The sequence below is a fragment of the Oncorhynchus tshawytscha genome, linkage group LG06 (assembly GCF_018296145.1).
Source record: "Oncorhynchus tshawytscha isolate Ot180627B linkage group LG06, Otsh_v2.0, whole genome shotgun sequence".
In the NCBI taxonomy this organism is placed as follows: domain Eukaryota; kingdom Metazoa; phylum Chordata; class Actinopteri; order Salmoniformes; family Salmonidae; genus Oncorhynchus; species Oncorhynchus tshawytscha.
This window is the reverse complement of record NC_056434.1, coordinates 43,816,902-43,842,345: the sequence shown is the minus strand read 5'-3', so window position 1 is coordinate 43,842,345 and position 25,444 is coordinate 43,816,902. Positions and strand designations below refer to the sequence as shown.

The 25,444-nt window shown below is 42.4% G+C and overlaps 2 protein-coding genes across 3 annotated transcripts in view; both read right to left on the bottom strand.

The window, feature by feature from the left end:
- Positions 1-5,962, bottom strand: part of LOC112252582 (solute carrier family 45 member 3) — a 49,332-nt gene extending 43,370 nt beyond the window's left edge. The window contains exon 1 of the mRNA XM_024423923.2: positions 5,811-5,962. The gene's annotated coding sequence lies outside the window, so the exon portion shown is untranslated. The remainder of the gene's footprint in view (positions 1-5,810) is intronic.
- A 2,185-nt stretch (positions 5,963-8,147) lies between these two features.
- Positions 8,148-24,599, bottom strand: LOC112252581 (protein C12orf4 homolog). Of its 2 annotated transcripts, XM_024423921.2 has the most exons (14): positions 24,496-24,599; positions 21,724-21,912; positions 21,481-21,626; positions 20,096-20,277; positions 19,870-19,969; positions 19,634-19,755; positions 16,244-16,350; positions 15,857-16,054; positions 15,433-15,561; positions 13,251-13,325; positions 12,231-12,433; positions 10,759-10,816; positions 10,603-10,670; positions 8,148-9,327 (listed from the first exon to the last, which is right to left on the bottom strand). In XM_024423921.2, the coding sequence occupies exons 2-14, from the start codon at positions 21,902-21,904 to the stop codon at positions 9,235-9,237; spliced, it is 1,662 nt and encodes a 553-aa protein (XP_024279689.2). In that variant the 5' UTR covers positions 21,905-21,912; positions 24,496-24,599; the 3' UTR covers positions 8,148-9,234. The 2 variants fall into 2 exon arrangements, with proteins under 2 accessions (XP_024279689.2, XP_042179224.1); XM_042323290.1 differs by lacking the exon at positions 24,496-24,599 and having other exon boundaries at positions 20,096-20,322; positions 21,724-21,875.
- Between the last annotated feature and the right edge of the window lie 845 nt (positions 24,600-25,444).

The following is a 25,444-nucleotide window of genomic DNA, read 5'->3' as shown; positions in this document are numbered from 1 at the left end:
AAAGAGGTCATACACACAAGCGCATCACAGCCCATCCTTCGGATGCCAAAGTTAAGACAATATGTACAGTGCACTCTTTAGCTTAGCTATAACACAGATGGGCATATTCAGTAGTACAGAAATGTCCACCGTGAGACATATCTACCCTAAGGGCATAGCAAGGGAATGGTCTAAACAAGCTGTCTGTATTGCATTTCAGCATCCCTCAGTATAGATAGTCCAAAAAAGAAAAAATGCATAGGAACCACCTTAAACACCTTAAGCTCACGAAAATGGATCGCTCCTACAGTGAGTCACGTGGCTATGGTTTGTATATAAAGCATGCAGACAGGCATCGAAGCATTCAGTTACTATTCGATTGGTTGTTGGAATGGGCAAAACAAGTGACCTAAGCAAATTTGGGCGTGGTATGATTGTCGGATCCAATGTCTCAGAAATGGCCGCCCTCCTGGGCTTTTTACGCGCGACAGTGTCTAGGGTTTCCCCAGAATGGTGAGACAAACAAAAAACATCCAGTCAGCAGCAGTCTTAGAGGCAAAAACAGCTCGTTGATGAGAGCAGTCGAAGGAGAATGGCAAGAATCGTGCAAATTAACAGACAAACAGACAAATGACGGTGCAGTAAAAAAACAGATATACCTTATTTACAAAGGCATTCAGACCCTTTGCTATGAGACTCGAAATTGAGCTCAGGTGCATCCTGTTTCCATTGATCATCCTTGAGATGTTTCTACAACTTGATTGCAGCATTGAAGGTCCCCAAGAACACAGTGGCCTTCATCATTCTTAAATGGAAGAAGTTTGGAACCACCAAGACTCTTCCTAGAGCTGGCCGCCCAGTCAAAATGAGCAATAGGGGGAGAAGGGCCTTGGTCAGGGAGTTGACCAAGACCCGATGATCTCTCTGACAGAGCTCCAGAGTTCCTCTGTGGAGATGGGAGAACCTTCCAGAAGGACAACCATCTCTGCAGCACTCCACAAATCCGGCCTTTATGGTAGAGTGGCCAGACGGAAGCCACTCCTCAGTAAAAGGCGCATGACAGCCTGCTTGGAGTTTGCCAAAAGGCACCTAAAGGACTCAAGACCATGAGAAACAAGATTCTCTGGTCTGATGAAACCAAGATTGAACTCCGTGGCCTCAATACCAAGAGTCAAATCTGGAGGAAACCTGGCACCATCTCTACGGTGAAGCATGGTGGTGGCAGCATCATGCTGTGGGGATGTTTTTCAGCAGCAGGGACTGGGAGACGAGTCAGGATCGAGGGAAAGATGAACAGAGCAAAGTACAGAGAGATCCTTGATGAAAACCTGCTCCAGAGCCCTCAGGTCAACAGACTAGGGTGATGGTTCACCTTCCCACAGGACAACAACCGTAAGCACACAGAGAAGACAACACAGGAGTGGCTTTGGGCCAAGTCTCTGAATGTCCATGAGTGGCCCAGCCAGAGCCCGGACTTGAATCCGATCGAACATCTCTGGCGAGACCTGAAAATATCTGTGCCACAATTCTCCCCATCCAACCTAACAGAGCTTGAGAGGATCTGCAGTGAAGAATGGGAGAAACTCACCAAATACAGGTGTGCCAAGCTTGTGGCCTTATACCCAAGAAGGCTCGAGGCAGTAATTTCTGCCAAAGGCGCTTCAACAAAGTACTGAGTAAAGGGTCTGAATACTTATGTAATTTTTCTGTTTATGTTTCATACATTTGCAAATATTTATAGAAACCTTGTTGTTGCTTTGTCATTTTGGGGTATTGTGTATATATTGATGAGGGGAACAAATATTTAATTAATTTTAGAACAAGGCTGTAACGTAACAAAATGTGGAAAAAGTCAAGGGGTCTGAATACTTTCCGAATGCACTGGGATAGATGTGGACATCTGAATGGTGCAATTAAAATGAGAGGGATTGGTTGACTTTACGATGCACTTGGAGTCCAGTACAAAAGGAAGACACTATATTGTATATATTGCATTTTAATGTTTTCCACCAGGTCCTCCAACTAGGTGAGGGGTGGTAAAAAATATATATAAAAAGGGGATTAGAAATCTGTCTGCTAGTTTCATAGCTGATCTATCCCCACCCCCAAAAAAGAAAGAAAAAATTCAACAGTTTGTTCCCACTCTCCCTATCTGTCAGAACGATCTTCTTGACCCTAACCAGTCAGGCATCAAGACGGGTCACTCAATCGAGACTGCTCTTCTCTATGTCACAAAGGCTCTGCCACCCTGCCAAAGCAGACTCTCTCTCCTCTGTTCTCATTCTCCTATATATATCCGCTGCCCTTGACACTGTGAACCACAAGATCCCCCTCTCCACCCTCTTTGGGCTGGGATTCTCAGGCTCTGCACACTCTTGGATTGCATCCTACCTGGCAGGTCGCTCCTACCAGGTGATGTGGAGAGGAATTGTGTTGGCACCACGTACTCTCACTATTGGTGTCCCCCAGGGCTCGGTTCTATGCCCTCTCTTCTTCTCTCTATACACCAAGTCACTTGGCTCTATCATATCCTCACATGGTCTCTCTGCGGTCTCACCTCTAAAATCACCACACAATGTTACCAATGACTGTATATATAAATGGACAAAGCCATCAATCACGTGACACCATTGATTTCAAAGTGAAGAATCAATAGCGCATTGAAGCCAAATTATTTTGGTTAAGATTGCGTCTCATGGATTCCAGTAAGTGACGTTGCAGGCTAGCTCAGTACTGCCCCCTCTCATTGAGTATATCAAGTTGAAGGCCGACCGGGGTACTGCAAGCTTCCGTTAGCAACTGAATTATCCTTATAAGTTTACACAACAGTATTGTCTCTCAAGAACTTCTCGAAAATATCCCTTTGCTATTGTCAATGTAAAAACTGTCTTAGCTGCTTGGGCCCAGTGGCTCAGATTTCTTCCAACCCAAAGCCATCTTTAATATTCAAGTGTGGTCAAAGATAAAGTCTCATATGGAAAGAAAATCAACAAAGGCAACTAGATGTTATGGATCAAATGAAAGAAAATGTTCCAATAATAATATTAGCCAATAATATTAACCAACAAAATGCTAAAAAACTGATACTGGAGGCCCTAATAATACATATTTTCTGTCTGGACAACAAGTAAAAGTCTCTAAACAAAAAAAATATGAAATCCAATTCCATGAACAGGCAGAGTGCTCTCAAAGATTTCAATGCAAGCCGCCTACGCAGTTCTCAGAAGCTAGACAACCATTGTGTAGATTACATACCACTGATTGTTCATGGCATCATATGATACCAGTATAGCATACAATGCTTTAAACAGGAGGAAGAGCTTAGAGGAGTGAATAGCCTCTAAGCCCACTGAAACACACGTTTTTCAGCTCAGTGAAAGGCATTGAGCTAATTTCACTCACAGTGGTCATGCTAAACTTATTTCTTAGGAACAACACTTCACTAATACATGCTTCTACAATGTGGTTAACAACAAGGAGTAGCAGGAGATATTGGCTAGGCCTATCTATCAATGTGTGTTTAAAGGTCTTGAGTAGTTTTAAGCAGCTTGCCGGGTGGTGTGTGATTATCCTGCTCGCTACAGCATTAGGGAGCAGTGCAGCTGGTCAGGCAGGAGCATTCGGGGTGAAGGACATTTCTTCAGGATGGAGTAGATGCGGCCTAAGAAGATCAACCCAAGGCCCTCTCAATTGGCGACTACAGGCTCTGGTGAAAAACCATGGCCCAACATACTGTACATACTGTGTTTGTCTGCCCACAGTCCCTAATTGCATATTCTGAATAAGATATTTTTTTCTTCATATCCAATTATTATTATTTTTTTAATAAGTGTGTTATTACCAGGGGATAATCAGCATATTACTTAGCAGGCTAAGTGATTATTGGATGTTAATGTTTAGCCTAAATCACATTATTAACAGGATCATACTACAACCCTAGTCTATTTAAAGTAATGATCAGTCCTAGGCTGGAAGAATAGGTTGGGAAGTGAGATGTAAATTTGCTGACGTTATAACTGGACTGCACAGTAACTAGCTGAGAACAGAGCAGAAGCTGATATGGATGGAAGAGGAGAGATCGACTCAGGCAATAGGACTGAAAGGAAGTCTGTATTTTACTGAAATACACGAATAACACACTCAAGTGGTCTTTGTACGGAGGTAGCGTGAGTCATGGCCACATAGACAATAAAAGTCCCTCTGTCATGAGTTGAAGCTGTTTAACCTTTTGATCCTCTTTGTAAGTACTGTGGGTTTGGCCATTCAGTTCCTGGTAAAACCAAAGCACCATATGTAGGCTATTTAAAAACATTGGAAACTTTTAGTTGTAATTGCCATTTATACACATGTAATATGACAACCTCTGTTTACAGAATGAGTCTCATGGAAAATGTGCATTACCTAGTTCCTGTTATTTTGTTCTCCAGCCAGGGAAGTTTAAATAGAAACAGAGAAAAAAACACAGACCATTTGACTAATGGCTCTACAGTCATTCGTCTAGCATTGGGAGCAGTTCTTTTAAATCTACAACAGAGAAAATGTGTCACTCCAATCGCTAAATTGAAACTCTAGGCAGATTGAATGTCTAGGATCCATCTTCAAAATATATATATCTTTTAATTTAACCTTCATTTAACTAGGCAAGTCAGTTAAGAACAAATTCTTAGTTACAATGAAGACCTAACCCGGCCAAACCGTAACCCGGACGACGCTGGGCCAATTGTGCGCCACCCTATGGGACTCCCAATCACAGCCGGTTGTGATACAACCTGGAATCGAACCAGGGTCTGTAGTGACATCTCTAGCACTGAGATGCAATGTCTTAGACCACTGCGCCATTCAGGACCCGAAACATCATGATGTTTGTTCTCCAGGAATGTATGAAATTGGCCTAAATTACTTTTGAAAATATAAGGGCAACAGTATGAAAATGTCAAGTTATTGAAATGTCAGCTGTTGTGATCTACTTTAAAAAAAATTAAAAACATTCGTTGCATAAGCAAGCATAACATGTGAATTCATCTCCAGATTTATGAAGTGGAAGTTGTTTGGGAGAGATTTGTCATGTCGCACTGTATGTGAAAGCAATTTACTTTCCCTGTTGAATGAATATTTTTTTTGTATTAGGCATAACCCTTTTTTAAAATATATATTCTTTTCTATTCCTGGTTCGTGTTAATTGGAACATACTATAATAGAAGAATTACAACTATGTTAGTACACCGTTTTCCACTTTACCAATTAGTTCATTTTAAAAGGTTTATCTCTATGACCTCAAAATACTTGCAAACGGTTCCTCCCCCACATCCATGTGTCAAAACAGCAGGGGTCACCCCAACAGCGCCAAATGTTTAGAGCAAAGATAAAAAATGCTTTCGAGGAGAAAGAAAGCCACTGATTTGCCATTGCAATCGGTATACACTCGTTGCCACCATGGCACTTGGCACAACATCAATTTATAGAGCGCAAACTATATGGCAACTAAGACAGTAAGAAACAACTTAAGGTCCTCAAAAACCACAACGTCGTAGACACATGCGCTCATTTTGAATGAAACATCACATTGCTTTAGGTTCGTTCGAAAGACCATAACCGCAACAGGACTTCAAAGCAAAGCATTATATTTTTCAAAAGCAAAACCAATAAACCTGCAGTGGGCGCGTTGTATAAAGCGGAAGTTATAAACATACAATTACTAAGTTGTACATGTTAGTAGTTCAGTTATCGCGAGCTGCAGCGCTACATTTGGAAACACGGAAAGTATGTTGCATACCACAACAAACCCGGCATAAGAATGGCCAATTCTTAGATATAATTGCGAAATACTGTACCTTGTCGACGCAACTCCCGTAAATCCATGCAGCAACTTGTCCACTTTTCACGATGTTCCGTCGTTGCCCAACTTGTAGGAAGGACTGCTGTGACGTTGAGGGATTCTATGGAGCGGGGGAAGAGAGGAGAGAGATCATGGGAGGATGGAGGCGACTGTTTTCCTGAGGAGTGCGGAGGGGCTCAATGGTAGACTTCATGCTGAACTCTAGTGAAGACGAACATTTTTTGCTCTCCTTTATTTTACATCCACCTGTAATAATACGATTGACACAATGTATCAGCTTATCAATTATACAATGTATCAGATACTCAATGTAACACGAACAGTTGAATCACTTTATTTTGATGGTGAACTCAATAGGGCATTTGAAGAAATTATTTTTATTTCTAAATACTGACTCAAACAGAAAGAGATGGGACACATGTCAAAATTACAAAGCTATGTTTACATTACATCAACACTGAACAGAAATATAAACGCAACATGCAATGTTATTCCCATTTTTCCTGAGCTGAAATAAAAAATCCCAGAAATGTTCCATAGGCACAAAAATCGTATTTCTCTCAAATGTTGTGCACAAATTCATCTCTGTTCATGAGCATTTCTCCTATGTCAAGATATTCCATCCACCTGACAGGTGTGGCATGTCAAGAAGCATATTAAACAGAATGATCATTACACAGGTGCACCTTGTGCTGGGGACAATAAAAGGCCACTTTAAAATGTGCAGTTTTGTCACACAACACAATGCCACAGATGTCTCAAGTTGTGGGAGCGTGCAATTGGCATGCTGACTGCAGGAATGTCCACCAGAGCTGTTGTCAGGGAATTGAATGTTAATTTCTCTACCATAAGCTGCCTCCAACGCCGTTCTAGAGAATTTGGCAGTACGTCCAACCATGTGTAACTATGCCAACCCAGGACCTCCATATCCGTCTTCTTCACCTGCGGGGTCAGTATACTTCAGTGTTACACAATTTCAGAAGACATGTTGAATGAAATCAGGTGTCAGGACCATCATGTTGCCTACCCAGAGGTATAAGGAGTTGGGCAACATAACACTAGCTACTACCAATATTAATAATAGACTAGCCTAGTCTTTATTTAACATTAATGAAGCCAAAGTAGGCAGAGATTAATAGCCCTGTGGTCACCTCCATGCTTAATGCATTGACATCTAGCCCCCCGGGGGCCATTCCCTAGACTTCAATTATAAACTGGTGAGGTTGGGAACGTTCCTTTAAAATCAATTTTCACTGTATAATCTGTTGAGTTTCTTATGGTTTCTATGCATAACAGTCATAAACTTGTATCAATCCTCCACATTGGCACGGTACCATAAAACAGCACACTGTTGTTAGCTTCTCAGGAGCCAATAAGAGTCTCTTCTGCGTCATGTGGACAGGATGCACTTTTACACAATAACAAAGCTATTATTAAAGTGTTACTAAAACAGATAACCGCGAGATACAAGTGAATACTCATACTCATATCTGAACCCTCCTTGGCAGAGAAAAAGCCATCAATCAACAGTGTGAAACTAAAATCATCTCTAATTAATTTATTTCTTGCTATGCAAGAGCATTCATGTCTTGTTTACCAGTTTGATTAAATCCAGGGCCCTGTACTGTAAACAGAGCACCCACCCCCAGCAGGAAAAACAGAACTAGACAATAATTTGTGCCAAGTGTGATATCCCTCCTAAACAGCTCGGGCTAACGTTCCTATCCACCCAGTAAGGTCAGCTGGCTAGTCTCTTTCATTGGCATATACTGAGTGCAACTTGTGAATTTTGTATTGTCAATTTGTTGTCTACTGTATTTAAACACATACATGATGCTGCAACAACATTTCCCCATGGGGAACTATAAAGTCAGTAAAGCGTGTCAAACCAAGACTAGTCTGACATGAACGTGCCACATAGGGCTAGTTGTGTACCTGAACCCAGGAACCAATCACCCCCCTAGGAGGTCAATTGTTCCAGGGATTTGCTGTCCTCGTCAGAGGGCCTATGTGTGAGGCTCTGAAATCCAGGCTGCCTGGCTGCACACAACACCAGGGAGGAGGAAGGACAAACACTGGGCCCGGCCGGTGCATGATGCTGCTGACTCGGCACCATGGTTCCTCTGCCCCAGGGAACCCAACACTTAAGGCCACCGAGACCAATGGCAAGAATGCAAGGCATTCAGTGACACATTTCCGTAGCGTTATGTGGGTTCTCACCACTGCAGTACGGTATAAAAAGTGCAGCAAGTTAACACGACACCAACTTGAGAGCTCGGGGGAGAATGCCAACAGCCATCTGTTTTTCACTTAAAAAAAGACACTGTTTTGATTAGTGCACTTGATCTGTTTAATCATCTCAATACTGACACTGATATTCAGGGCAGGAAAGTGTTTTTATTTAACTAGGCAAGTCAGTTACGAACAAATTCTTATTTACAATGACGGCCAATACCGGATGACGCTGGGCCAATTGTGCGCCACCCTATGGGACTCCCAATCACGGCCGGATGTGATGCAGCCTGGATTCGAGCCATGTACTGCAGTGACGCCTCTTGCACTGAGATGCAGTGTCTTAGACCACTGTGCCACTCGGGAGCCTGAGTGTCTGACAATAATAATAATTTCATCTACCTAAAATAACTTAATCCAAGCAGAAATGGAATGCAATTACTATGTCATATTAGCTTCAGGGAGATTAGCCAATCGTGGATTATTCCTAAACAGAAAATAATGCAATATGGTGTAGACTATACTCCAGTGCTTCAGGCCCCAGTAAAAAAAATGTAAATAATGTCAAATCAGAAACATTTCACAGAGATGAGATTCACATTAGATCAGAAATGTAAGTTTGTGACTATATACACAGCCTGTCATTCTCCTTGAAACAGTTAACACTCCTTACATACATTTCTACTAAAAACATTTACCGCCGAGGTGTAAAACACAGAGTAAATTGGAATGCCACATCGAAAAGTTTAAGTGCTGAACTTGTGTATGCTCAATAGGGTGCAACTTTAATGCCAACTGTAAGTTTCATAATAAAAGATAAAGTCCATGTTTAGGCACAAAGTAGAATAAACATCTATCAGAGAGTTGGGGGCTTTGTCTCTGAGAACAGTGCCCTCTGCTGTTACTCGAGTGGAGAGGAATAATGACAGACAGCCGTCACTATAATTCACTGCAATGCACAAAACTGCATAATGCTCGTCTCGGACAACAACACAATCTATCTTTTTGGCAAGATGATGTCACCTTGCCCCGAGATGATGCCGCCTTGCCTCAAGATGCTAATTATGCAAGGGGGTTGATAAAGTCATCCATCACACTAACCCCTGTGAAATGCAACTATTTAAATATGTTTGCTGGAACTCAGTGTTGACAGTTTCCAAGCCAATGTGATTGGTCCTGTGTCTCCCTCAGCGTTTGGAGGTGAGCGTGAGGGTGGAGGAGACGCGGAAGATCTGAGGCAGCATGTTGCTCAACTGGTAGAACATCTCCTCCGATATACTCTGTCAATAAAACACAGACAGCAATGCTTAGTGAGCATGCATGGAACAGATGTCTTTCCAACAGAGTAGCCTAAACGGACACAAACGGCTTACATGCACAACATCAACTTGGGGGAAATTCTTAACATACAAATTCGCAACATTTTTGTTGTTGTCGCTTATTTGTGTACAAGAGTTAACCTAAGCAGGAACCTTTAGCTCCGCGCCACCTTTAGCTCGGTGTCCCATTTCCTGTGGGACCAGTCAAGATGCTGTAATCATGTGCGCTCTGACAGCTATGGCTCTCATAGGGAACATGTTAGGTCACAACTCTAACAGGCCTTCTAATAAGCATTTTAAGTATTAACGTCTCTCACAACACTCGTATTTAGAGAGCATACAGTACGTGTCTCGTTTGAGGTGTAGAAAATGCTGTTTTAGAAGTTCTATTTTGAATGGTATCGGAGCGTAAGGCTGGCAGACGTAAAAGCTGTTATAACCCTTGATGCTGGTCTTATCCCCTCAGCCTGTCAACATGTAAGCATAGTATAGGCAACCCAGTCTATAGGGATCCTCCCTCAGAACAATAGACTTATATAACTAACCTGTAACAGAGACACATTAATAAAGGGAATGGTTCTATAGAGAAATAAGAGCTCTCACCAAAACAAGTCATATAAATAATCCTACACACGCATAGATAAATACAAACACACACACACACACACACACACACACACACACACACACACACACACACACACACACACACACACACAACCAGTCAAAAGTTTGGACACACCTACTCATTCAAGGGTTTTTCTTTCTTTAAAAAAACAAACAATTTTCTACATTGTAGAATAATAGTGAAGGAATCATGTTGTAATCAAAAACAAGTGTTAAATAAATATAAATACATTTTATATTTGAGATTCTTCAAAGTAGCCTTGACAGCTTTGCGCACTTGTAGCATTCTCTCAACTGGCTTCATGAGGTATTCACCTGGAATGCATTTCAATTAACAGGTGTGCCTTGTTAAGTTAATTTGTCGAATTTCTTTCCTTCTTAATGTGTTTTTTGGCTACTACATGATTCCATGTGTTATTTCATAGTTTTGATGTCTTCACTATTATTCTACAATGTTCTACAAAGTAGAAAATAGTACAAATAAAGAAAAACCCTGGAATGAGTAGGTGTCCAAACTTTTAACTGGTACTGTATATATTCTGCAATACAGTGCAAGCTAGGTCTGAGTCATCAAGGTTCTGGCCAGTTTACCAGCAGACCTATTCTTACCTGTGGAACTAGAAACTGGACAGTCCGTGAGATCCCTCCATCCCACGATGCCATCTCCATCATGAAACCTGCAGAGGGAAACATCTTAAGTCAGGACAGAGAGGTCTCAGAGGAGACACGAGGGGAAAATGCCACTGGTGCGTCTTACTATCTCACCTTTGACACATTTGAAGACCAGCTCGGCCCGCTTCAGGCACCACGGGATGGTCATCTCCTGCAGGTGAGAGAATAAGAGGAGTCAGTCAGGCCACAGGATGGTGGAACACACTAATCCTCTGTCACCCTCACTGTTCCCTTCTACTCTGCCTGCCTGACGTTGTCAAAAAGCCTATTTTCATAAAGAATAAACATTTATGCTGGTCATTATGTCACTGTACATATAAACTGAGCTGGGCAAAAGTACAATTTCTTCAGTTGGAAAAAGTACTGGAAAAGAAGAATCCCGACGGAAATGCTTTCAACTGAAAAAGAGACTGGTTCCTGCACCTTAGGAAGTGAGAATACTATACAGAATACATTTGTGAACACGCTCTTGCTTTGACTTGAGAGAAGACGTTTCATCAGGCATGTAGTGGCACGATAAGGAAAGGGCCCTCTCTGCACCGCAGTGAGGAGGTCTACATCAGGCAGCAGCTTGTTTGAGAAATGGCTGTTCTCAGGTTCTGGGTTGCTCAATGTGGACTCAGGAGTGCTGCTGTCTTTCAATGCTATCGCTACCCTCCTCTGTGTGTACAGAGTGCTGTATACTCAGTTTGAGTAAACACAAATGTTCACGACTCACAAATGTTCACGCTTTTCCATCATCTACTCCTGAATGGAGGAAATGCTAAGGAGAGTTCACAACCAGAGCTGAACAGGCCAGAACACTGCCGAGGTTGCACTGAACAAACAAGCAGAGAGACGTGGAGGAGGAAGTAGAAATGAGAGACAGTATCAAAGGCTTGTGAATGTGCCATCGGGGAGGGTAGGAACATGTCAGGATGACACTGGGAATGGAGACAACAGACTGAATGAAGCCCACTGCACTGCAGACCTGGGTTCAAATACATGTGTATTTGATTATTTGTTTTTTAAATACTTATTTTCTGTGTATTTGAGTATTTTTAAATCTTGTGGCCTAAATCAACTACTTATATTGGAAGTATTTTAAAGTAATTTCAAATCATTTGAGATATTTGAAATAGCATCTGAACCCAGGTCAGCAGCACTGTTTAACTGCAGGCCAGGAGGGGCAAATCAGTTCCTAAGGCCTGAAATAACACCGTCATTACTCCGCTTTTCCTTCTTCCTCAGTCTATTTTTCCATCCTTTTCTCCTTCCCCCACTAATCATCTAACCAAGGAACCAGGAGTGGTCAGTACAGTTCACTGGGTTTACACCATATAACTGTACAGTTAACTAATACGTTATCAAAGCTCTTCACACAACCCTTTCCTATTAAACATCACCAACATGCTGGACCCCAAAAAACGATTTTGATTGGTGTTCATAAATGCAAAATGTAGCATAATGGTAACTGCTGGTGACCTGAACTTACAACACTGTACATGCATTATGCATCTGACTTCTGGGACCTCGAGGTAAATGATCTTCTCCTTTTACACACATAATATGAGGCTCTCTCTCACCTCTGACATGTCGTGGACCAGTAGCAGAGGGATGGTGATGGTGGTGATGTCGTGAGTGCAGCAGACCTTGAGGATGTTGCGGAGGCCCATGATGGCAGGGTCCCGGGCCGTGATGTTGCCTGAGCGCACGTTGTCATCCACACACAGGTGGAACACTATGTGGACCTCAGACAGGTTGGAGTGGCGGGAGATGTAAAATTCACCTGAGACCATGACAGAAGAGAATTTAGGGAGTAAGATAAGGTATTAGAAATGACAGCCTATGACTTGTTTTTGTGTGTGTTTTTTTCCCCCTCAATTTTCGTGATTTCCAAATTGGTAGTTACAGTCTTGTCCCATCGCTGCAACTCCCGTACAGACTCGGCAGAGGCAAAGGTCGAGAGCCATGTGTCCTTCGAAATACGACCCTGCCAAGCCGCACTGCTTCTTGACACACTGCTCGCTTAATCTGGAAGCAAGCTGCACCAATGTGTCGGAGGAAACACCGTACACCTGGCGACCGTGTCAGCGTGCCTGCGCCCGGCCTGCCAGAGGAGTCTCTAGAGCGCGATGGGACAAGGACATCCGGCCAGCCAAGCCCTCTCCTAACCCGGACGACGCCGGGCCAATTGTGCGTTGCCCCATGGGTCTCCCGGTCGAGGCTGGCAGCAACACAGCCCGGGATCGAACCCGGATCTGTAGTGACGCCTCAAGCACTGCAGTGCCTTAGACCACTGCGCAACTCGGGAGGCCCTATGAAAGCCTATTTCTAAACTAGGCAAGTCAGTTAAGAACAAATTATTTTTTACAATGACTGCCTAGGAACAGTGGGTTAACTGCCTTGTTCAGGGGTAGAACGAAATTCTCTACACTATACTTGCTTGTTTTGTCACAATCTGAAATAAGGAAAACAATTAGAATTTTAACAACCAGGAAATGGCAGAGCGTTTTCTGCATAGTGCATCTTTACGTAAAATGTTCACAATGTCAGGATTCGTCCCTTAAAGAATTTGTCAAAATCATATATTCAGTCAACTTTACCTGGTAAGATATTGGAGGGATTCCTTTCCAAATTTTTGATTTTATCTTCAGTATTAGTTCCATTCCTAGGAACCTCTGTCAAAAGGAAAACAAGAGATGAGTTAAGAATTTCCTGTATGGAAAACATGTGAGCAAACATGACCTTTCAGGAAGTAAATGACAATAGCAACAGAGGTCACAGGCCCATCCATATAAGGCCTGATAGCCAGGAGGACTGTTTCCATACTCAGCTCTCTGATAGCTCTCCACTCAAACAGCCATTCAATGGAGATTGTTATACGGATCTTGACAGAGGTTTCCAACAACACACGTTGGCAATGATGTCAAAAGAGCCTTGTCCTTCCTCCTGACATAATCCCTAACACATATGTCCAGTTTGCCATTTACTTTGCCCTTGTTCAAACATGACTTTACTGGGCCAGGATCTGACAGCTGTATAAAATCGAGCTCACAGCCATGCAATCTCCATAGACAAACATTGGCAGTAGAAGGGCCTTACTGAAGAGCTCAGTGGCTTTCAACGTGGCACCGTCATAGGATGCCACCTTTCCAACAAGTCAGTTCGTCAAATTTCTGCCATACTAGAGCTGGGCAGGTCAACTGTAAGTGCTGCTATTGTGAAGTGGAAACGTCTAGGAGTGGTAGTCCACACAAGCTCACAAAACGGGACCGCCGAGTGCTGAAGCGCGTAAAAATGGTCTCTTCTTGGTTGCAAAACTCATTACCGAGTTCGAAACTGTCTCTGGAAACAATGTCAGCACAATAACTGTTCATCAGGAGCTTCATGAAATGGGTTTCCATGGCCGAGCAGCCACACACAAGCCTAAGATCACCATGCGCAATGCCAAGTGTCAATTTGAGTGGTGTAAGGCCCGCCGCCATTGGACTCCAGAGCAGGGGAAACACATTCTCTGGAGTGATGAATCACGCTTCACCATCTGGCAGTCCGAAGGGAGGAATCTTGGTTTGCAGGAGAACGCTACATGCCCCAATGCATAGTGCCAACTGTACAATTTGGAAGAGAAGGAATAATGGTCTGGGGCTGTTTTTCATGGTTCTGGCTAGGCCCCTTAGTTCCAGTGAAGGGAAATCTTAATGCTACAGCATACAATGACATACAATGTGCTTCCATCTTTGTGGCAACAGTTTGGGGAAGGCCCTTTCCTGTTTCAGCATGGCAATTCCCCGTGCACAAAGCGAGGTCCAAATAGAAATGGTTTGTCAAGATCGGTGTGGAAGAACTTGACTGGCCAATAAGCAAGAGCGTTCCAAACCACTCTGCCAATAACAGCTAATTCTTAGTTTTCACCCTCCCCACTCAGACCACTCCCAGTTTTAGCAAAATTCTTGCTTGAGAAATTGCCCTTTGCTAAGAAACTATTTTTGTTTGTTTTCATTTAAAATTAAAATAAATAATCACAGTAGGGTAATTCAACTGTTACCCAGGAATTTTTTGATTGAGATAAAAACGGACGCATTGGACCTTTAAGGTCAACAACAAAAAAATGATTTTTATTTTTATTTATTTATTTAACTAGGCAAGTCAGTTCAGAACAAATTCTTAGTTATAATGACGGCCTAACCCGGCCAAATCCTAATGATGCTGGGCCAATTATGTGCCGCCCTATGCGACTCCCAATCACGGCCGGTTGTGATACAGCCTAGAATCAAACCAGTTCCTGTAGTGACATCTCTAGCACTGAGATGCAGTGCCTTAGACCGCTGCACCACTCGGGAGCCCCATCATGAACTTTACCCAGTAGCAGGACATTTCATCCAAAAACCTGTTTGCCTCTGCCAGGAGGCTAAAACTTGGCCTCAAGTGGATTTTCCAGGAAGACAATATCCCCAAGCACACATCAAAATCCAAAAAGAAATGGTTAATTGACCACAAGTCTTTTTTTACATTTTACTATTGCCATCTCAGTCTCTAGACTAGAACCCCATTGAAAACCTGTGGTTTAATTGAAGTGGGAAGTCATAAGAGCAGACGAAGGATATCAAGGATCTGGAAGGATTCTGTATGGAGAATGGTCTAACATCCCTCCCAATGTGTTCTCCTCGTAAAACAGTTAGAAAAAGGCTCAGTGCCGTTATCTTCGCAAGGGGATGTATTGAAAGGTATTGAAAACAGGGGTGCCAATCATTTTCATCCCTGTTGGTGTGTGTGTGACTGACTCACCCGGCTGAACTTTGTGCTTGCTGCTCCTCTGAGCCCAGGCGTAAAGCACCACCTGCTGGACCACCTCCAGCTGCTCCTCCAGCCGAGGGAAGTGGAAGTCTGTACACTCCTTAGATACTGTGGCAAAGTCTGGGGAACACACACAAACACATGATGAGGAGTCTTACAATCTCACAATGTTTATGAAGGTTAGGGGTTGGCGTATGTTCTGTGACAAAACCTTTATGAGCTATCGTCATGCTCAAACATCTAACTCACTGGTGTCCTCAAGCCAAACATCTTCATATGTGGTCATGGCAATAAGAAAGATTGAATTGATTCAGTAACGATAAATGGGTTTTACACTCTCATGTAACTAACAGGGCCTAACAGTGTGGTCTCCTGCTTAATGTTGACCACTGACCCTTGGCCCCTGACCTCTCACCTCTCTTGATGCCGCTATAGGAGTTGACCCGGTTGTCCACCAGCAGCACCAGGCCACACAGGGACGAGGAGTAGAGCGACAGAGCAGTCTGCAGCCGCCGCAGCTTGGTCCCGCTGCTGCCATGCCGACGGTGCTTACAGAAGTCCAGCACGTCTGCCCGCACCAGCCGCAGGTTGTGCATGGTCTTCAGCTGTGCACCTGGACGACACCGTCAAAATACATCAGAAACAAACAAAAATATACACTCAACACGTATGGGACGTCTTTACATTTTACGATGTCAGGAAGTAAAGTATAAATCCAGTGGCTGTCATCAGGGTTCATTTTTATCATAGGCTTGTTGGACCAGGCAGCAGTGTTTCCATGGGGACACAGACAGTATAGTACCTAAGTGGATGGTGAAGCTCTCCTCCAGCTGTCGCTGCTCCTCATACAGCCTGGCCCCAGGCTCAGACTCCACTGTCAGCTGACTGGGCTGCACCTTGATCTCCTCACTGACAAACACAACCTCACACTGTAAAGGGCAGGGTTCACAAGATGACTAGCCTTGTCCCGGACCTGTGTCTGCCGTCTTGCCCACGCTAATGAGCATAGAAGTTGGCTAAACAGCACAAACAGATCTGGGACTGGAAGATGAGTGGACACAGGGCTACGAAGATAACCATCTGACGGGAGAGCATGGCATAATATGTTATCGCCAAAGTGAACCATAAAATTAGGTTCCTGGCAAGAACCTCCAAATATCTGAATAAGAATGCAATGGGGACATTGGCAGGGGCTCTTGTTCAGTGCCACTTTGATTATGCAAGCTCTTCCTGGTACAATCGTGCCACCAAGATATTAAAAAATGTATTAAAACAATTTAGTCATGATTATTCTTAAACTTCCAGCACACATCTTGACTACTCCCACTTTGAAAGCCTTAGATGGCTTAAAGTGGAGGAGAGAGTGGCTCAGATAAAATTGTGTCTTGTACATAAGATTGTCCACAGTATGGTCCCCAGGTACTTATATAACTACCTTAATTTAGTAAGGGATAACCATAACTATTCAACTGGAAGGAGAGAAACTGACGTTGTTCCTTTTAGATTTAAAAGTGGTATAGGGAAAAAAATGTATACTCGGCTGCCATTCTTTGGAATAATCTTCAGAGTAATTTTTAAATGTATAACCTCCATAGGTTGTTTCAAGTTCTCACTGAAAAAATAGCTAAATAGTAGCATGTCTCAAAAGTGAGTGGTAAGATTAAAGTAGGTGACAGGGAGGGAAATGTCCGTGATAGGATATGGTCTGCCTTTTTGGTGCCTGTTGTTTATTATATTGTGACTGTCTTGTGTATGTATGTATTAGAGGTCGACCGATTAATCGGAATGGCTGATTAATTATGGCCGATTTCAAGTTTTCATAACAATCGGAAATCGTTAATTTCGGTTAAAAAAAATGTTTACACCTTTATTTAAATCTTTATTTAACTAGGCAAGTCAGTTAAGAACACATTCTTATTTTCAATGACGGCCTAGGAACGGTGGGTTAACTGCCTTGTTCAGGGGCAGAACGACAGATTTTTACCTTGTCAGCTCAGGGATTCAATCTTGCAACCTTACGGTTAACTAGTCCAACGCTCTAACCACCTGCCTCACGAGGAGCCCGCCTGTTACGCAAATGCAGTAAGAAGCCAATGTAAGTTCCTAGCTAGCATTAAACTTAATCAATCATAATCACTAGTTATAACTACACATGGTTGATGATATTACTAATTTATCTAGAGTGTCCTGCGTTGCATTTAATCAATGCAGTGCGCATTCGCGAAAAAGGACTGTTGTTGCTCCAACGTGTACCTAACCATAAACACCAATGCCTTTCTTAAAATCAATACACAGAAGTATATATTTTTAAACCTGCATATTTAGCTAAAAGAAATCCAGGTTAGCAGGCAATATTAACCAGGTGAAATTGGGTCAATTCTCTTGCGTTCATTGCACACAGTCAGGGTATATGCAACAGTTTGGGCCGCCTGGCTCATTGCGAACTAATTTGCCAAAATGTTACGTAATAATGACATAACATTGAAGGTTGTGCAATGTAACAGGAATATTTAGACTGATGGTTGCCACCCGTTAGATCAAATACGGAACGGTTCCGTATTTCACTGAAAGAATAAATGTCTTGTTTTCGAGATGATAGTTTCCGGATTCGACCATATTAATGACCTAAGGCTCGTATTTCTGTGTGTTATTATGTTATAATTAAGTCTATGATTTGATAGGGCAGTCTGACTGAGTGATGGCTCAGCAGGCTCATAAGCATTCATTCAAACAGCACTTTCATGCATTTTGCCAGCAGCTCTGCTGATTGACTTCAAGCCTATCAACTCCCGAGATTAGGCTGGTGTAATGATGTGAAATGGCTAGCTAGTTAGCGGGGTGCGTGCTAATAGCGTTTCAAACGTCACTCGCTCTGAGACTTGGAGTAGTTGTTCCCCTTGCTCTGCATGGGTAACGATGCTTCGAGGGTGGCTGTCGTTGATGTGTTCCTGGTTCGAGCCCAGGTAGAAGCGAGGAGAGGGACGGAAGCTATACTGTTACACTGGCAATACTAAAGTGCCTATAAGAACATCCAATAGTCAAAGGTATATGAAATACCAATGGTATAGAGAGAAATAGTCCTATCTATAATAACTACAACCTAAAGCTTCTTAACTGGGAATATTGAAAACTCATGTTAAAAGGAACCACCAGCTTTCATATGTTCTCATGTTCTGAGCAAGGAACTGAAACGTTAGCTTTCTTACATGGCACATATTACACTTTTACTTTCTTCTCCAACACTTTGTTTTTGCATTATTTAAACCAAATTGAACATGTTTCATTATTTATTTGAGGCTAAATTGATTTGATTGACGTATTATATTAAGTTAAAATAAGTGTTCATTCAGTATTGTTGTAATTGTCATTATTACAAATACATTTTAAAAATCGGCCGATTAATCTGTATCAACGTTGAAAAATCATAATCGGTTGACCTGTAGTATGTATGTATGTATGTATGTATGCATGTATGCATGTATATAGATATATATACTGTTTATATATTAAGGGTATGTGAGACAAGGGAGATGTACCTGTCCATAGTTGTTTATTAGGAACGGAAATTGTATTAATTATCAGATGTTGTGAAACAAACAACAAATGTGTCTGTCATTGTCTGTTGTCATTACAATCGCCGCCTAACCTTGTTGTATTTCACCTTCCCTTCTTCAAAAGGACCACAATGAAAATAAGCTGTTAAGCTTTGTGTTATCCTTGATGATTTTCTTAAATTGTATGTGGAGGCGTCACCATGTATGTATTTTACAAATTGTCAAATAAATTCTATCAATCAAACCCCAGATGAGGTGCATTGGGACTGACGAACTGCACAAAAAAAGGAGTAAACCATATATAACAACAACATAAAATCAGCAAGGATGCTCTTTCAATGCCTCTTGAGCGTGCATTTGAAAGTGCTGCTGTGTGCAGATGTCATTCCACTGTGTCTGCAAGCTTTCTTTCCCATCCAAGCACTTAACCACCTGACTCGACTACTCATTATCTTGATTTAACCAATGTTGCTTCACTGTGAGCCTTGAAAGTGTTAGTAGGATTTCAAGGAACAGAAAAAAACCTGCTGATTTGCACCCCCCTAAAAAGCTACTTGAGAGTAAGTACATTTCTGCACATATGCATTCACAAGCACGCAAACACACATATAGGCACCAACAGTCTCTCTCTCTCTTACTTAATAGTGCTGTTATTGGGGTTCTGCATGTCCTGGTGCAGTTTGATCACCCACTCCTGATACTCCTGCTTCTGAATATGAGTCACCTGTTTCAGTTCATTGGCCCACTTGTTCTCCAGCACCTGACCAGAGAGAGGAATGACCAATCGTGAATATTCATGACTGTGTAGCTCTGTGCATAGAGCATTGCAATGCTTGTAGCTCAAACGGACAAACTGACTGGTTCTGTGTCTTACCTGCTGGGCATCGAAGTGTTGAGAGGCAACTGCATTTACATCCTGGTCAGTCATGGTCTTTCCCAGCTCCTGCATGACTTTGTCCATCTCTGCTGCCTGTCTGGGAGTTGAGAAAAACAGAACAACGCTAAACGCATTAGGCATTTGTTATATGAAACTAACTTCAACTACGATGACTTAATTGGCTCCTTTGCAATTGAGGACTTATCTCTATGATCATACCAACCTCTCTTGTAACTTATTCAGCTCCATGTCTCTCTCACTGATGAGCTCTGAGACGCTGACAAAGTAGTTGTGTTCCAGGTTGAGCAGGGTGTCAGAGGCCGGGGAATGGATGAGCTCGTGGTAAACATCTGCAAAGTCCTCATCCCAGCAGGGCTCCTCAGGACGAGCATGTTCCAGCGTTGTCTAAATAGGAACAAGGAAAAGAGGATGATGGCGTCTGGGAGTAACCTTTTGAGAGTAAAGGAAAATCACAGGAAGACATTGTTCAGTAGATCAGAGGAAATTGTAGGAAATGAAAAAGTGAGTGACTGTGCTGTACGAAAGACCCGGGCAACAATTGTGAGTGGACAGTGTGAAAAGCAAGAGGCGATTCTCCTTAACGAACGTAATAGAGGGGAAGCTACGAGAGGGACCTTGTACTTGTGCCATATTTAGAATGGGCATAGAAAAGTTTAGAGTCTTCCTCTATTAATATAAGTCCAGGGACCTTTACGCAGCAAACATGATATACATTAAAAAGACCTTCGCAGTTCCTTCAAATACACTGGACAGCGTCCAAATGTTAATGGTTACCCTGTACACATCACAGCAGTGAGCAACCAAGCTTTATTGGAGCGCCAGCCTTGTTAATTTTTACAAGTGCTTGAGCAAGTGGCAGCAGAATTTTAAGTCCAGAACTTTGAAGTGCATGAAGCCGATGATCTTGTCGACTTTAAAGACAAAAAAATAGGGAAGATATTCTGTTTCAAAGGGAGTTTCCGCTTTCATCCATTTAAAGTAAAAGCCACCATGTCTAGTAATCTCTCTCATCAGATCACAGATGTTTTCATGATTTTAATGACGACGCAGGTCTTGCTTGTATAAAATTGATGAGCTGCAACTCAAAGACAAACACTACATCTTGGCAACTCCCGAGAACTTTTAGCAAATCTTTCCAATCTAATTTGATACATTGTTTCCGAAACTTAAGGAACAGTCAACTGTCTGTGACTCACTGACTTTCTGTATCAATATAATGATCTATGACCACAACTCAGACACTGGGAGATAATCATATTATCAGGAGGCACAGTACGCAAACACTTCTCTAGCTCATCTTTCAGATAATTGGATTGTTCCATACAGAAAATAACATAAGAATACAGATTGCACTGTAGTCTCATACATCCAACAGTGTCATCCACTTCTGTAATGTGAGGTGAACAACATGAGGAAATGAAAAATATATATATAATTCGGCGGGTGCGACATGATCAGACAGAAGCGAGGGATCAGGGAGAAGAAGCGAGAGGACAGAAGCAGGGGCGGGGTTAGTTTTAGGGACAAACAAGTTCACATGAAAATATGCTTCTAAACATAGTCTTTGGTTTTGAGTTCTGCTTTTACCTCAGAGTAGGCCTTAGCCCATGTGTTTGTAAGCTGGTTGATGTCCACCTCTCCTGTTGTCAGTCTCTGTAGGGCCAACTCTGCTCCTCTGTCATAGTCCTGGATGGTTTCACTCTCAATAAAGGTGGACAGTGTGCTCTTCAGTTCTAAACCAAGATACATTAAATGATTAGTACCAAACGGTATGTTTGGATGAATAGAAGAGACAAAGTTTCATTTTATTTAGTTAAATGGAAATCTCACCATTCTCAACGAAGCAAGGTATTTTGTGCAGCAGCATAAGTCGTCCATGAAGGTCACTGACATTTTCTTGGACAGGGAATTGCAGAGGTACTTTGAGGACACAGACATTCCTCCCTGCCCTGAACCGAAATACAAACTCCTTCTCAGTGGTGGTGTTCACCTTTCCCTTGTTTTTCTTCATTTTCTCAGCTGAAAGCAGATGAAAGAAGTTACGAACCAATTCAAATTAGAGTAGTGAGTATATGTACAATAATAAGAACGCAATCACATCCTGTGTCATGTATACCAGATATGCATCTCAAACTATCATTTTGCCCCTTTCCAATCAGTGTGGAATTTCCTTCCTCTCGAACATATACGACAAAAAATTCCAAACAGTCCTTTTACTAGCAAGAATGTTGTCCGGTGACTGTTGTTATTCGGATGGAAATATGAGAGAAAATACCCACACGAAAGTGTTATTAACGCGACTTAAAACACAAGTGTCTCTGTGTGTGGCTGTCATGGTTTGCTTGCTCATCACCTACGGCAGGTGCACAAGACGGAAGTGCATGCGCGCATACTAACTGAAAGTCTTGCAGGTGTTTACACGGTTTTGCACATGTGCCTGGTGGTAGAAACTTCAATGGCAGCACCAGAGTTATGAAAAGTCGGTTTAATGATACTTTCCTTTGGATAATTCTTCTTTAATTTCAACCCTAATAAGAACAAACAGGGACAACCAGTACAGTAATCTGGCTTGTATGGAAACTTTCCAAGTCTTTGCAGTGCTTTAATTCAGACTGTGCACCCAGAAAGCTTGCATCACAGTCTGATTTACTAGGCAAGCTATCATTCTCAATTTCTACAGAAATTATAGGCAGCAGATCCGACCCACTTGCTAACAACTGCACTAGGGTCAGACAGGCTTCCAGTGTAGATTAAGACCCCGTGGAGCCGGTGCAAAATATGGCCTGGAAAACATAACACAATCTAGGGATGAGAAATGCGTCATACTCCGAATTGTTGCATTATCCCAACTGCTACACCGAGAAGATTGAACGACTGATAAAAAACGAGTAGTCGTTCAATCTTCTCGGTGTAACAGTTGGATAATGGGACAATTCGGAGTACAACGTATTTCTCATCCCTGGAGTGAGGTACGTTTCCAGGCCATATCTTGCGCCAGCTCTGCAGTATCTTAATCTACACAGGAAGCCTGTCCGACCCTAGGGCAGCTGTAAGCAACCGGGTCGGATCTGCTGGCTACAGAAATAGCCTGGGGCCATTTAGTATCAATTGGAAATAGAATAATTTAGCTAACTACAAGGCTTGCATGGTACAGATTATTGCTGACAGATACCTAGCTAGCTAATAAAAACAATAAGCATTCATGTGTTAGCCCCATTGGTCCCTTCAGCTAACGTTAGGTAATACACTAAATACAAAAGTATGTGGACACCAAATGAGTGGATTTGGCTATTTCAGCCACACCTGTTGCTGAGAGAGATATAAAATAGAGCACACAGCCATGCAATCTCCATAGACAATAGAATGGCCTTAATGAAGAGTTCAGTGATTTAACGTGACACTGTCATAGGATGCCACATTTCCAACAAATTTCTGCCCTGCTAGAGCTGCCCCGGTCAACTGTAAGTTCTGTTATTGTAAAGGGGAAATGTCTATGAACAACAACGGCTCAGCCGCGAAGTGGTAGGCCACACATGCTCACAGAATGGGACCACCAAGTGCTGAAGCATGTAGCACATAAAATCATCTGTCCTCGGATTGCAACACTCACTATCGAGTTCCAAACTGCCTCTGGAAGCAACGTCAGCACAAGAACTGTTTGTCGGAAGCTTCATGAAATGGATTTCCATGGCTGAGTAGCCGCACACAAGCTTGAGATCCCCATGTGCAATGCCAAGCGTCGGCTGGAGTGGTGTAAAGCTCGCCGCCATTGGACTCTGGAGAAGGGGAAACGCGTTCTCACCAATGAAGAATCACACTCTGGCAGTCCGACGGATGAATCTGGGTTTGGCTGATGCCAGAAGAACGCTACCTGCCTCAATGCATACTGCCAACTGTAAAGTTTGGTGGAGGAATGGTGCTGTTTTTCATGGTTCAGGCTAGGCCCCTTAGTTCCAGTTAAGGGAAATCTTAACGATACAGCATACAATGACATTCTAGACAATTCTGTGTTTCCAACTTTGTGGCAACAGTTTGGGGAAGGCCCTTTCCTGTTTCAGCACGACAATGCCCCTGCGGACAAAGCGAGGTCCATACATAGTTTGTTGAGATCGGTGTGGAAGAACTTGATTGGCCTGCACAGAGCCCTGACCTCAGCCCCATCGGACAACTTTAGGATGAATTGGAACGCCGACTGCGAGCCAGGCCTAATCGCCCAACATCCGTGCCCGACGTCACGAATACTCTTGTGGCTGAATTGAAGCAGGTCCCCGCTGAAATCTTCCATATCTAGTGGAAAGCCTTCCCAGAAGAGTGGAGGCTGTTATAGCAGCAAAGGGGGGACCAACTCAATATTAATGCCCATGATTTTTGAATGAGATGTTCGACGAGCAGGTGTCCACATACTTTTGGTCATGTATTGTATATAGTCATGATGCGTCAGGTTACGTAACTAAAGCTTTCGCTAGTTAGCAATAGTAGCTAACATTGCAGTGATCGGTGCCTAGCTTAGTGCAACCAATAACAACAATATTGACACTAATCATACTGCAGCCGTGATACATTTGTTTCGGAAGAATAACGATGGGAGAAGTCTAGTTTTACCTGTACATTAGTATTTTGAGGATGTAAACTGACGCCCGTGTAAGTGTCCTTGTTTGGACAATCATCTGACTGACACAATTGAGCTAGCTGGGCTTTTGAAATAGAACTTTCGTCGTATTGTATTTTTTTTTTGTAAATGTAGGACACACAAGTGGAACCATATGGAGTTTTATATCTTATTAATCGAATAATGGTTTTCCATTGTCATTAACAGTAAGGTTATATATTTCAACATTTTGTCAACGTACACAAAAAAAGAACGAATCACCTAAACAGAAACACAATAGAGATGTGCCAGATTCCGTTTGTCGCTGGATAGCTTGAAATAAGTAATCAAGTACTTATTTCAATGTGGTCGTTTAGCTAAGTTATTTAGTATTCATTTATTATAGTTTGTACACTGTTAAGAGACTTGAGACACGTCATTTAGCAACTAACGTTAGCAAGCTATACAGTTATCAGTTCTCTGTGTCTGACTTTAGTATGGAGCTGTGGCTCTGAGAATTGTTTCTTCATCCTATGTAATGTATTCCCAGTGAAATTGCTAATGTTTCTTTCCCCCCTGTTCAGAGAAATTAGTCATTGAAGTTAGGTTAATGTCCCATATTACATCCTGACCACTAGATGGTGCTGTTCCTGCCATTAGGTAAATCAAGTTTAAAGATCCCCTCAATGTTAAAGGGATAGTTCACCCAAATTTCAAAATTACATTTGTTTCCTTACCCTGTAAGCAGTCTATGGACAAGGTATGACAGCAACATGCTTTGGTTTTATTGGCCACAAAGGGATAGTTCATCCATACAAAATGACATTGTTTTTCTTACCCTGTAAGCAGTTTATGGACCAGGTATGACAGCAACCATGCAAGTCAATGGTGCCTATATTAGCATTTTCACGCTACATGTTCGAATTATCCTAAAGTATCTCAAATTGATTGCAACTCAATGAT

Excerpts from the sequence above, each read along its gene's own strand:
- LOC112252581 (XM_024423921.2), bottom strand. The coding sequence starts at position 21,904 with ATGAAGAAAAACAAGGGAAAGGTGAACACCACCACTGAGAAGGAGTTT. Across the intron at positions 19,970-20,095 it reads CTGAATAAGTTACAAGAGAG|ACAGGCAGCAGAGATGGACA; the intron begins GTTGGTATGATC and ends CTCAACTCCCAG. Across the intron at positions 13,326-15,432 it reads CAAGCACAAAGTTCAGCCGG|AGGTTCCTAGGAATGGAACT; the intron begins GTGAGTCAGTCA and ends TCCTTTTGACAG.